This window comes from Acipenser ruthenus, chromosome 18 (genome assembly GCF_902713425.1).
Source record: "Acipenser ruthenus chromosome 18, fAciRut3.2 maternal haplotype, whole genome shotgun sequence".
In the NCBI taxonomy this organism is placed as follows: domain Eukaryota; kingdom Metazoa; phylum Chordata; class Actinopteri; order Acipenseriformes; family Acipenseridae; genus Acipenser; species Acipenser ruthenus.
The window spans coordinates 18,231,406-18,245,392 of NC_081206.1; the positions used below are offsets into that span (position 1 = coordinate 18,231,406).

General features: G+C 38.6%; 1 protein-coding gene across 1 annotated transcript; it reads right to left on the reverse strand.

The window, feature by feature from the left end:
• Positions 1-1,536: 1,536 nt before the first annotated feature.
• On the reverse strand, positions 1,537-13,305 carry LOC131698639 (neuroendocrine protein 7B2-like). The gene is made up of 6 exons (XM_058991384.1): positions 13,156-13,305; positions 12,358-12,574; positions 5,992-6,141; positions 4,072-4,184; positions 2,494-2,547; positions 1,537-1,872 (listed from the first exon to the last, which is right to left on the reverse strand). The coding sequence occupies exons 2-6, from the start codon at positions 12,566-12,568 to the stop codon at positions 1,771-1,773; spliced, it is 630 nt and encodes a 209-aa protein (XP_058847367.1). The 5' UTR covers positions 12,569-12,574; positions 13,156-13,305; the 3' UTR covers positions 1,537-1,770.
• Positions 13,306-13,987: the final 682 nt, after the last annotated feature.

Sequence of the window (13,987 nt, forward strand, 5' to 3'; positions counted from 1 at the left end):
TGAATATTTGTTTAATTTGAATTTAGGTTTCTAAATTAATTAATAACGGTTACATAAAATTCAATACGCATACACCTAAATATCTAAATTGTAAACATAAAATAAAAAACACAAAACAGCGCCGGTGATACAACTTAAATAGTACATTATGTCAAACAAACCCCAGTGTGACCGCTATCTTGTACCCTAACTTACAGTTTATTAATAATATTTCAACAGAATTAGAAAACATCCGTGCTGGTTGAATGAAAGCCAACATTATTAAGGAGGCTTTTCAATTGTGTTTTACAGAACACTGATTGGGCGGCGGGGTTGCTGTCTGGTCGGGATTTCTTTGGCACGTTTTAAATATACTTGGCTGCAGTTTATGGCATAAGCAGAATGCCTTTCAATACTGACGTCATGTCAAAATGTAGCCATCTGTTTCTTTCTTTATAAAGATGTATCCAGTTCCTAGTTTATGTACTACACAGTATAAAGGAAAAAAGACTTTAAAAATGGCTTTGTATTTATTATAAAAATAATACTGACCCAGCCAATTGCGTTCTTCCAATCAGAACCAGCATCTTACTTGTATCAGAATGCTGATTAGTAATTGGGTAATTAAAATGAATATACATTAGCTTGTTACACTAATTAAAATAAAATAGATCAAACCCTTATAAAAGTTTACCATGGTAAATCTGTATGTAATTTTGCAGTTTTCCCATGCTTTGTTTACGGTTATAGTACGCATTTATCGTAGTTTACCATGGTTTGCCATGGTCGTTTAGGCCTATATGTTTTACCATACCTGTCTGGGTTTTACAATGTTTACCTATGCTTTACCAAATTTATTACTCTCTACAATAATACACATTAAAAAAACAAAAACAAAACAAAACAAAAAAAAAACACACAAGTAGGTCTGCTTGCTATTTTAATTAAACTAATATACATTTCTGTTTACTATATTACATAATCTTGTGTATAATTTTAGTAGTTGCAGGAACTCGCTTTTCCTTTTCTCTTTGCTCCCACTTGCTCAAACCAAATCTGTATAATTCAATATAAAGTATAGCAAAAAGTGTTTCTTACTGTTTGTCCTTAGGACAAATCTGGACACTTTGTTCCCATGTGTTCAGCATATGGTTAGCACACTGCATTGACTGCCCTCTGTGAAGAATCGCATTGCTGGCACACAGAGGCACTCCAGAACAGAGCTGTAGGTAACACAAGGTGCTAAGGAACAACGTTCTTATCCGACATGTGGGCGTCATACACTCAGTGTGGAAGACCTCTTCTTCTGTGAGAATATGGTATGGTACAAAATCCGGCATCAGATACATTTTTCATTAAGTATTTCTGGAAGAAATATTGAAAATAGCTAGGTGGGGTGGGGGGTGGCATCCTCATATGAGGCTATCATGGATTTGCGTCTTCCATATGTCCCAATATAAAGATGAGAAGAGAGTTTTGTTATTTGTCCCCACAAGGTCGCTATGCATGAAAGGGTTAACATAGTTACAACAAAGCACACACATTTACTTGGGAAAGTGCACTGAAACAGATTTATTCTGTACTATTTCGGTTAGCCACTACATACAAATATTATTTAGTGTCAACTAAGCAATTGCTAAAAATAACTGAACACTGCTGTTTTCGCCGTAGTTGTCAGAAACACAAATTAAGCATGCACATCCGCTTTATGTCCATAATTCCAAATCATATTTTCTAATGCTATAACCTCAATATGGCAATATGATTAATAAATAACAGCAGGTGCTTGGTTTAGTTCTTATTATTGCTAGTGTCTTCTTCAGAGAAGTGTGGAACGGATTTCTTTGCCACCACATTGTCCAGTCTTTGCCCCATCAAGTACGGATTCACGCTCTGAAAAGTTATGGAGAAAATCGTTCAATTTAGCAAGCGTTACAACCATCTACCTTTTACAGGCACACAAAAGTTACACCTTGACGCATGTAAACCCACTTCAGAACTACACTGCTTATACAGTGTCACACTAGAGGTATAATGGATTTGAAATGTTAGCTAGTTCCCTAAAGTCTAAATTGGACAGAGTTCAGACGACAGGCCAAGCAAGGTGTGTGGTGACCCCACTGAGCGCCTCAACACTAGGAGAAGGATTCTTGGATCCTGGTTATACCCATCCAAGTCAGTAAAATAAATGAATTGCAAGTAGATCTACAAGGACACCCGTGTATAATAGTCATAGATTATTGGCACACCATGACCCAATCTCCATCTTGTTGGATGACAGAGTTCTCAGCACAAGATCCCCCCCCCCAATCTCCAATGCAGGCTTTGGAAGATAACTCGAAAGACCTTCCAGCACCTTGTAGACTCATGCAGAGTGTGTTCAGGCTGGTATATGCTGGAAGGTGCTACTACTTGAAAAGGTTCCAAAACGTCTTCTAACTAAATATAATAGTTCGTATCCTCGATAAAGCCTTATGTAATGCAATGGAACTCCTAGTAAAGAAACAAAATTACCCTCTTGCGTCTCTTTGATCCGCCCTTCATCTTCTCATAAAGAAGTGCCTTGTTCTACAAAAGATAAAAACAAAAGTTGATAATCAGATTGTTATAGATCTCATTGTTGAATGTAAGAGCTTAGTTTGGCACGGATCCATAATGATTACATGGAAAACCACAAAGAATCTGCTATTATTGTAGCTATTAATAAAAAATCAATTGAATTTGCTGCACTTTTGGGGTGTTTATTGTCATCGGCAATTGTACAAATACAATGTTTCTAGGAATCAAATCAAGGGAAGCAATGTTAAAACTTTACAATGCATTAGTAAGACCTCATCTAGAATAATGTGTTCAGTTCTGGTCACCTCGTTACAAAAAAGATATTGCTGCTCTAGAAAGAGTGCAAAGAAGAGCAACCAGAATTATCCTGGGTTTAAAAGGCATGTCGTATGCAGACAGGCTAAAATAACTGAATCTGTTCAGTCTTGAACAAAGAAGACTTCGCGGTGATCTGATTCAAGCATTCAAAATTCTAAAAGGTATTGACAATGTCGACCCAGGGGACTTTTTCGACCTGAAAAAAGAAACAAGGACCAGGGGTCACAAATGGAGATTAGATAAAGGGGCATTCAGAACAGAAAATAGGAGGCACTTTTTTACACAGAGAATTGTGAGGGTCTAGAACCAACTCCCCAGTAATGTTGTTGAAGCTGACACCCTGGGATCCTTCAAGAAGCTGCTTGATGAGATTCTGGGATCAATAAGCTACTAACAACCAAATGAGCAAGATGGGCTGACTGGCCTCCTCTCGTTTGTAAATGTTCTTATGTTCATTTGATCTCTAAAGCTTTAATGCAGCAAACTTTTTACAAAGAGGCAAATGAGGTTTTGGCAGAAATGAATGTTATGCTGAGAAAAAATAATGTGTTACCACAGTTTGTATAACTGTTTCCACATAGTGCACTATTTCAAACAAGTAGTGGACTTATATGGCGTGCATATGTATAGCAGATTTTACAGCAAGCAAGAGTAAGAATCAATAAATATAGATCACATGTAGTAAAAAGGTACATAATACATGTCACATCAAAGTAGAGAAATCAAACCGTGCTCTTTAGATTACCCTCCAAATCATCGCTTTTATTACTAAAACCAACGTTTTCTCAAGGTTATATACCTTATGCATTTTACATGTCGTTTGAATCTACAAGATCAACAAGGGCCGATGGAAATAAGCCATACAAAAACTACAGAGAGGCATAATCTGCTGTGTGGTTTGCGGTGGTGAGAGTCAGGTCACAAGATCTGACTGCAGCGAGACCACTGGAGTTGAACTGAGCTCCAGCACTGGAAAGTATTTGTACCAGGTGGTGTTTTCTGTGTGAACCTGGAAAACACCACCCAAAAACCAACACCTTCTCTTTTAATATACAATCAAAAGATATGGTCAGACGTCTCATTGCAGCATATAGAGAAAGTTATTCTGGCCCAGGCTGGTTTAAATGCTGTACCTTCAATGGGACTTCACTGAAGCACAGAAGAGTTTCAAAGTTCTAAAGCAGTGGGTCAACCAGTGAACATCAAAGCACTCACCCACTTGCCCAGTGCTGGGTAGTCATGCTCCGGGTCAAACCGGTGCTGGTGGAGCTGATACTCTCTGCTGAACTTGGCTGTGTCAGGGGAGTTCTCCAGACATCCGTCCACAGCTGTGTTCCCAAGACAAGACACAGCAGTCACAATCGCAGACATCAGCACAGCGGTAAGGAGTTACTGTATACATTATATGCTTTGCCTCATTGGTCTTTGGCGAACCCTACTGGTCAGGGCCTCCAGAAACTAGGCAACTATTTCCCAGCAGCTTGGTAACATCAGCTGCTCAGGTTTGGAGGTTTGGCAGATGAAAAGAGGGGAATGAGCTGCTGTGGGGAGGTGACATTAGATTTTTAAAATGGTTAGAAAAAATAATAAATTAAAGATAAAACTGACATATTTTAATCTGCCTGAAACATAGGCTGCCATATGTATGATAGATTTTACTAACACACAGTAATCTTTCACAAGTGTTGTACCAAATCACTTTTAGGTGCTGAAATCATAGGACTTTATCCAAGGAAATTAAAATTTAAACCTTTCCAACTGTGGTGTTTTAGAAGTCCCATGTTCACAGTCATTACAGACCTCTACATTTTTATTTCTCTAGGTGCGTATTAATCCAATGACTGTGGGTTCACCCGGGGATATGGCCAGGATCAGATCTCCCAACACGATCAGACCTTGCCAACTGGACGCATCCCAAGCACCCTTTCTGGTCCAAACCAGGGACTGCTATTGATGCGAATTAAAGATTAATGAGATGCTGTCTGACAGTGACTTTCTTGTCCACCAATGCAGGATAGTTGTCCCACCTAACTGTTACTTGAGAAAAAATTAGTAATTTGCATTGTCAGGCCCACACACTGGATTATACCAGAAAATGTTTAATCTTTTTTTTTTTCAGTACTTTTACAAGAAATGCTTTAAGCCTTCCAAAATGAGTTTTAGCTGTGCAACAGGAAGATTTTTTCTTAAGTTTCAAATGTTGTTAATTATCTCAAGCATTTTATATACCAACGGCAGTAGGATAATAATGGAGGAAATGTTCCAAAAAGTAAATCGTCCAAACTGTGAAATATGTACTAATGGGGCTTTAAACCGTATATATTTTTATTTTATAGTTTTACATTATGCATGTGCTGCATAGGCTCTAATTCAACGCTACAATGATTCCCCACCACTATCAGTATTAATTAGTCTTTTTTTTTTTTTCAGAAGCTGGTTTGCTGGTTTGTAAGCCTAACAAATAATGATCAAAGCGGAAACTGGAAACGGGAGCTTATGTGAACAAAAACAAAGCATCCCTGGGGGTATAGTTATTATTTTTTAATTTAGCAGACGCCTTTATCCAAGGCGACTTACAGAGACTACAGTGTGTGAACTATGCATCAGCTGCAGAGTCGCTTACAACTACGTCACACCCGAAAGACGGAGCACAAGGAGGTCAAGTGACTTGCTCAGGGTCACACAATGAGTCAGTGGCTGAGGTGGGATTTGAACCGGGGACCTCCTGGTTACAAGTCCTTTTCCTTAACCACTGGACCACACAGCCTCCTTGTAGTGTAAGTGGAATGGAAAATCTGGTTTAAAAGTTTGCAAACATGAGGTCAAATGTATACAGCACATGTAAAAAAAAAAGATCTGTAAAATAAAGTGTAACACCGGTAATAGAACTTAACTGAATACAGCCAAACATTAAGACAATATCTCAAAGTCTACCAATATGACAATATGTTATGTCAATGTGAAGGTCTCCAACACACTTAGCATGCAGGGTTTATACAATCCTGCAAATATGAAGTCAGTATCTTAAAGGGCACATAAGGACCTTTTTATGTTATTGTGTTCCCATGTGTTGCTACAACTGTTTACATAAGGTGTGTGTATTGTTTTAAATTTCTTTAAAAATAAAAAAAATACCTGTTTTTCCAAGAGGGCAGGGATTTGGTGGATTGGGATAGCCCTGGTCCTCACTGAAGTCCTTGGGAATGTTATCACCAGTCAGCTCTGCCACAATGTTGGGAATATTTCCATAGGGACCTAGGTGCTGCAGCCCCTCGTGAGCTCCACCTAGTGGATGCAAAGAAGAACATTTCACAATGTAAGCTGATTGGAGCCAGGTGCGGGGGAATTTGGGTAAGGTCTAAAAGGGCTGGGTTAGATATTGCTATGAAATCATGTGGCAATGTGTATTCAAACTGTATTAAATCAAACAAAAATATTGAATACTGTTCTCCAAAGAACTACAGTCTGTATAAACAAAAAGCTTTTTTTTTTTTTGGCACAGTGTATCAAACCTTTAGGTTTATAATTTATTTCAATAGAACACACTAGATGTAGTGCTTAACATATGGCAGCAGCTAGAGAAAACTCCAAGTTTAAAATTTAAACTCACTAAGGATGTTTGGGGTAAATATCAATTTTCTGGGTTTCAGGAAGTTAAACTGTAAGTAAATCTGCCAAAAATGCATCCAAATGTCTGATCAAAGGGTAAAGAAACTGCCAAGACATGAACTATTTCAAAATAAAGAGCTGAATATGGCTAGCCAGGCCAACAGTACAGAAGTAATATAACACAATAATAAAACAAAATTGTATTACAATTTAATAGATGTAATCTTTAACAAATCCATTTTGCTATTCTTTGAACATCTAAAAGCACACAAACAGCACAGCCAGCAACATGTTTTTCACAGTATCCTTAAAATATTAATAAAGAATGAAAAGCCTTTTCTTCAACGTGTTAAAAGTTTGACAGAGAAATAAAGACAATTGCTTTTCTGTTGCCCAACTATTATATTAAACTACAGAGAGACGCTGTTTTTTTTTGGGTTTTTTTACAGTAAAGTAACATTAACACACATCTAGTCTGTTGCCACAGAGAAGCCATGAACTAATTCCTCAACACAGAGTTATATCAGTGGACAAACATTTCAGCGAATGTCTTCATCAGGGTTATAACGATAAACCAGTTGTGAACTTAGTTAGTTAAAGGGTGTGAGATGGTTGTTCAGCCTCCATTAGTCCTAATTGTAAGGTTGTTTTTTGAAAAGTCAAATAAAGTCTAATAATATATGTAATCCACTCTGTATGCGTCAAGAACTGCACCTGTACTACCACATTTGTATTCCATCATTTAATCCAAAGAAAGTCAAACTAGAGCATGCCATTTATATAAGACATATACCAATGATTATTTCTGTTAATAAATTCCAGTATTTTAATTTATTCTGGTATATTGTTTGATGAGCAATATAATTTGCTTTCCTCTTCTGCCCCCTTGTGGCAAGTAGCTGTAAATGCCAAGTTCCCCTGGTTTTAAAATGTTGCAGTAACTCTGTTTATAACATTTTCATTGGATTTCTATTGAGGAATGTCTGTGTTAGTGCATACACACATCTAGTGGAAGTTTTGAAGTGTTTCAATATACTGTTATACTATAGTACTGTTGCTTTATTGCAATATGTGTCTTCTCTCTATAACTGCTTATACAGCAAGGTCATTCCTTCCTTTCTCTGCTTTATGTGTGCAGTGTTGGGGAAGTTACTTTACTTTTAAAGTTAGAAATAGTCACTTCTCAAGACTGGTTTGGTCAGGCTGCCGCTCCAAATCTTCTTTCTTTGAAGATCCAGCTACGGACCCACTTGTTCCCTCCTCCGAGGCCATTTTCTAGGAAGATGATATGAACAGCGCGTTCATGTGACATGTAAGGTTTGACTTGCACTGTTGAAGCGCTTTCTGATTTCCACTTTATCCATCAGCTGTAGTCCCTTTTTTTAAATGTAATGAAAAGTATTATCAGAATATGTAATCTGTTACCACATTTCATTACCTGTCCGAAGAAGGAACTATCAGTTACAAGTTACTGAAAAATGTAATCAGATTACTGTAGCGTATTACTTTCCAACACTGTATGTGTGTGCGTGCGTGTCTGCATTAACACAGTCATTCCTTCTGTTAAGTGTCAGTGTGTGTAATTGTGTACTTCAGAATGCAGTCGCTCTCCGTCACAATGGTTGTGGATGCAATGTGATGAAGACCTTGCACAGTAATAGCATGGCTTTAACAATTAAATGCAGAACTAGTTGACATACAAGCCAAAAGTTTATTCCTTCTTGTAATGAGCTGTAAAAAGAAGTGTGATTATAATGCTGAAATCAGGATTGCCTGCAGTATGTCTTAAGAAAATAAAAATACAAAATGAAATCATCAGTGGCATGTAAAAGTACATAACCATAAACTAAAGCCCTTAGACAGAATTTACCTCTCTAGCCACGATAAAGAACATCCTTCTCCCATTTGTATAACAGGATCTCTTGACAGTAGTTCTCTGACACATATATAGACCGCTCCACTATATTATTGGAGGTTTGCCATGCTAATGGTGTAAGAAAGGGTTTCAATCCCTTAGCTATTACTGTGAGACGTTGGTAGCAGGAACTTTGAAAGGACACCTCGACACAAGTGAGTCATTTCTTCTGAGTCGCCCTGTATCCCAGCCAGCCTTCACTCACAATGTGTGGGCACCGACGCCAGACAGACTGCTTCCCTGCAGCTACTTGCTTACCTGGTGACTGCTGTCTCTTGTCCTGGCCATGCAAAGTACATCTTTGGTGGTCTCCACAAAGCCAGAGACCAGAGGAGCTCCCAGTCTGCATGCACACAATCTAGTCAAACAAAACCTTTTTCTTTGTTCACAGCTGAACTAAGGATTGAGTTGTCGAATTTCCGCAAGGTCAGCAAAATTGGTAATTATGCAGATACATTGAATCCAGTTGTCAGCAGTGCTATACATTTGAGGAAACTGTTTTGCCAAGCAGAATGCTACATATCTACAGTAGATACAGTATAACATCATTTCCAGCTATCCCTTACGCCCTACATTTTAAAACAATCACACTGAACAAGACACTACATTATACACTGTTGAAGCCCTAGTGTGTTTAATGCTGCATCTGGACTACCACAATTAAATATTTGTATCCTTCGCAACACTAGAGAATCACAACATTTCTTGTACTGTATAAACAATATAAGAATGACCAGAATTCAGCATTAAGAGAACAAATCTGTTGACTGGTTAAATTCATTCAGTGCATTTACAGTGCCTTGCGAAAGTATTCGGCCCCCTTGAACTTTGCGACCTTTTGCCACATTTCAGGCTTCAAACATAAAGATATGAAACTGTAATTTTTTGTGAAGAATCAACAACAAGTGGGACACAATCATGAAGTGGAACGAAATTTATTGGATATTTCAAACTTTTTTAACAAATAAAAAACTGAAAAATTGGGCGTGCAAAATTATTCAGCCCCCTTAAGTTAATACTTTGTAGCGCCACCTTTTGCTGCGATTACAGCTGTAAGTCGCTAGTAGGGTATGTCTCTATCAGTTTTGCACATCGAGAGACTGAAATTTTTGCCCATTCCTCCTTGCAAAACAGCTCGAGCTCAGTGAGGTTGGATGGAGAGCATTTGTGAACAGCAGTTTTCAGTTCTTTCCACAGATTCTCGATTGGATTCAGGTCTGGACTTTGACTTGGCCATTCTAACACCTGGATATGTTTATTTGTGAACCATTCCATTGTAGATTTTGCTTTATGTTTTGGATCATTGTCTTGTTGGAAGACAAATCTCCGTCCCAGTCTCAGGTCTTTTGCAGACTCCATCAGGTTTTCTTCCAGAATGGTCCTGTATTTGGCTCCATCCATCTTCCCATCAATTTTAACCATCTTCCCTGTCCCTGCTGAAGAAAAGCAGGCCCAAACCATGATGCTGCCACCACCATGTTTGACAGTGGGGATGGTGTGTTCAGGGTGATGAGCTGTGTTGCTTTTACGCCAAACATAACGTTTTGCATTGTTGCCAAAAAGTTCGATTTTGGTTTCATCTGACCAGAGCACCTTCTTCCACATGTTTGGTGTGTCTCCCAGGTGGCTTGTGGCAAACTGTAAACGACACTTTTTATGGATATCTTTAAGAAATGGCTTTCTTCTTGCCACTCTTCCATAAAGGCCAGATTTGTGCAGTATACGACTGATTGTTGTCCTATGGACAGAGTCTCCCACCTCAGCTGTAGATCTCTGCAGTTCATCCAGAGTGATCATGGGCCTCTTGGCTGCATCTCTGATCAGTCTTCTCCTTGTATGAGCTGAAAGTTTAGAGGGACGGCCAGGTCTTGGTAGATTTGCAGTGGTCTGATACTCCTTCCATTTCAATATTATCGCTTGCACAGTGCTCCTTGGGATGTTTAAAGCTTGGGAAATCTTTTTGTATCCAAATCCGGCTTTAAACTTCTCCACAACAGTATCTCGGACCTGCCTGGTGTGTTCCTTGTTCTTCATGATGCTCTCTGCGCTTTAAACGGACCTCTGAGACTATCACAGTGCAGGTGCATTTATACAGAGACTTGATTACACACAGGTGGATTCTATTTATCATCATTAGTCATTTAGGTCAACATTGGATCATTCAGAGATCCTCACTGAACTTCTGGAGAGAGTTTGCTGCACTGAAAGTAAAGGGGCTGAATAATTTTGCACGCCCAATTTTTCAGTTTTTTATTTGTTAAAAAAGTTTGAAATATCCAATAAATTTCGTTCCACTTCATGATTGTGTCCCACTTGTTGTTGATTCTTCACAAAAAATTACAGTTTCATATCTTTATGTTTGAAGCCTGAAATGTGGCAAAAGGTCGCAAAGTTCAAGGGGGCCGAATACTTTCGCAAGGCACTGTACATCCACAGAGTTATTCTGGTGGTTTACAGAAAATGCAGCGCTTATAATTATCAAAGCAATTTAACAGGTATTAATCCATGCTGCTGGTAACCAAGCTAAAAAGGAAAGCCTGTAGCTTCAACACCTGCCATATGTTTGTTTGCATGGTTAGGTTTTCAAAAGCACTAAATTGTACCCTTTGTTAGTCAGTCTGCTTGACAGTCAGTCTCTGTTACCAAGGAAATAGATATCCTACCAAGTCAAGAATAAACCAGCAAGGCCTTTTGATTGAGGCAACGGACTGGGTAGCTTTCAAATTTCAAGCGCTTCTGAAATTGTTTAATATTGTTTCTCTATTAGGTAAGAGTGACTGGAATGGTTTTGTCAGCACGTATATTTTACTGTAAAAATGGAAATGATAAACACTGTAGTATGACATGGGAGGATGGGGCATGATGTAAGGGGAAATATAATATCAGATCAAATGTGGCAGTGAAAGGGTTCATTTTTACACTGGTAATGGAGCTTAAAGAAAATCAAAGAATACAGCTGTGTACCAAACTAAGACAATAATTCAAACTGTACTGTGTTTATAAACAGCAGCAACTGTGTGATTATGGAATCTGTGTTATGACAAAGGTCACTGTGAAGATCCAGAGGATTTATATAACACTGATGATATGAAGTTGCTAGCAGCTTTAGTAGTAGTGATCTGTTTACTTTGTTTGATGTGCATTCAGTTTCAGTTTCAACATCCCCATGTGAACCGAACCGCAATACGCATCAATCTGCCCAAACGAACCAAATGTGAAAGCGCCAATGAAGGAAATGGTTCACAAATTTGCAATCCTAAGCTTTTTAGAGTCCATGCAATTCACAAATGAACAGTGTGGTAAGCTGCGCAGTTCGACTCCCACCTTACCCTGCATGTCAAAAATGACACCCAATGTGTTCCAGACCCCTAACATAAAATTAACAAGATAACATTACGGACAGTGGCACTGGCAGCTGTGGTAACATATAAATCACATCCTAATGTGTCAAGAGCAGTGGCTTTTCAATCAATAACGATAATGAAATTACAAGACAAGAGTACTTTTCTTATCAACTTCAGCCAAAATATACAATGAATAAAATGAACACATCATTAAAACATAGGCTAAATAAACTGTCTACATGTGGACTCAATCAGCTTGTCATCAGCACCAAATAAACATGCTTTCTGTTCTGGGTGGGAGCTGAAGCTGCTATAGTGTCTGTGTGTGGGGTGGGGGGGAATTGTATTCTCCTCTTTGTCATACAGACACCATACCATAGCTCTGCCTTGTGTACAATATCTCCTTCGGTCATACAGTATTTATTATTTTTTTTAGAAATCTGAAAGCAGTTTGTGTGAACGCTATGGACTTGCCCTGCCATAACATTGAACTGATATATGCATTATAAAATAGATACATGGATAGGACATTTAACATGGTACAATTGTGCACAGAGTGAGTGAAGGGGATATTGTTTCACTATTTCATTTGAATTCAGTTTCCTGCAGTGTTGATGTGCAGTGGATCAGTACCTTCGATGCTCTGTGGTCCCACCAGGTTAGTAGCCTGGTGAGCTGGGTACTCCACCCGCGGCCTGGCGATGCCCAGCTGCTCCATGACTCCATGCAGCAGGCGCTGGATGTCAGCTTCAGACACCTGGTCAGGAGTCCTGGGGCTGTGACAGAAGACCAGAGCCCCACCACACACCATCAGAAACACAGCATGCTGGAGGAGGACAGTCATGGTGGCCTGGAGTGGTAACACACAACTTGATCAGTCACACAAAGACCACTGTGGGTTACCATCTTAAAAATTAGCTGTTCTTAAAAATGGTTCAGAAATATCTCTCTTGTAGTTGGAAATGTACTGTAGTGCTACATGCATCTTTAACATTGGGGTTATGTTGCCAGATGAACACAGACCCTTTACCTCACAATGTAACTGCTGCATACAATTGATGTGAAACGAAATCCACCCCCTTGATAAACAACATATGTAAAATTTAATTTTTGGATGGAATTTTCAGAAGCTCGTTTGTAGGATATTTTCAATTGTTTTTTTTTAAAACGCAGATATTTATTCCATATAAAATCCATATTTAAACAGGATGCGTTGTGTTACTTCCTTTAACGTCATAACCTCTATACAGTCTCACTACGCAGCATCATAGAACTGATCCGGGAGGAAATTTTTAATTAAAAGGAAAGAACATTAAAATGGCCCAAAATTGGAATCATTATGGCAAAAAAACACACCTTTTTACCGTTACATTGTGCACATAGATTGAATGCAATGTTTACTCTAGAAACGTTGAATTAAGATGCACTTACCGAAAAACAGGTTGCAGAAATGATTGAGAGAAGCACTGTTCTTTCTGCAGCGATGTTGCCTGTGGTTTAGTGTGAATAATTTATGCTGTTACTAAGGCGGCGGCGCACGGAGACATCAGAAGCAGTTTGATTGGTCCTTGCACAAAGACAACAGCAGCATCGATCTACTCTGGGTATAGGTGTTTCTACAGCTAAGGGTTGTAATAAAGACGCAGACTCACTTATTTCTTTGATATAACGGTAAAACGCCAATGATCACCTGCAGTCTAACAGTTGGCATTTTGTATATTTTATGTTTTCTGTAAAAAAAATAAAATAAAAAAAACGATATGCTAGAAATAATTTAGCTTTGATTGCTTAATCAAAAACGTCAACTACCTGCGTGTATTGCAACCCTTCAGCTTACTATGTAGGCCTAGGTTTGTTTCGTGCCTTCTTTACTCGAGTTATGGCATTAGTTGAAAGAATATTTGGTTCCAAGCTTGTATTTACGCAGATATTTCAAAGAGCACTATAGTTGTGATGCAGTTCAAACTCACTCTGGCAATGGCGTAGCTACAATCACGCCATGCGCCAAAACTAGTGGTATTTTAAATATTTAAATATGCTGGGGGAAAAAAAACACAAAAAACAAGATACACAATAAAGAGACCATGTACAAACAAGCTAAATGATAATTCAGTAACACCAGGTGCTGTGTTGTCATGATTTTGACTTGCCTTGTAGCTGACTCAGTTATGCAATAGCTTCTTTATATACAGTGCAATGTACTTAACCTTCCATAGTGTAATTCAGTTGTGTTCATCACTGGTACTTGTTTAGATAGTATTGG

What these genes read in the sequence shown, in the direction of transcription:
- LOC131698639 (XM_058991384.1), bottom strand. Translation starts at nt 12,568, where the DNA reads ATGACTGTCCTCCTCCAGCATGCTGTGTTTCTGATGGTGTGTGGTGGG. An exon ending in CTGCCCTCTTGGAAAAACAG is followed by an intron (nt 4,185 to 5,991) that starts GTATTTTTTTTA and finishes TTGGGAACACAG; the next exon opens with CTGTGGACGGATGTCTGGAG. An exon ending in ACCCAGCACTGGGCAAGTGG is followed by an intron (nt 2,548 to 4,071) that starts GTGAGTGCTTTG and finishes TATCTTTTGTAG; the next exon opens with AACAAGGCACTTCTTTATGA.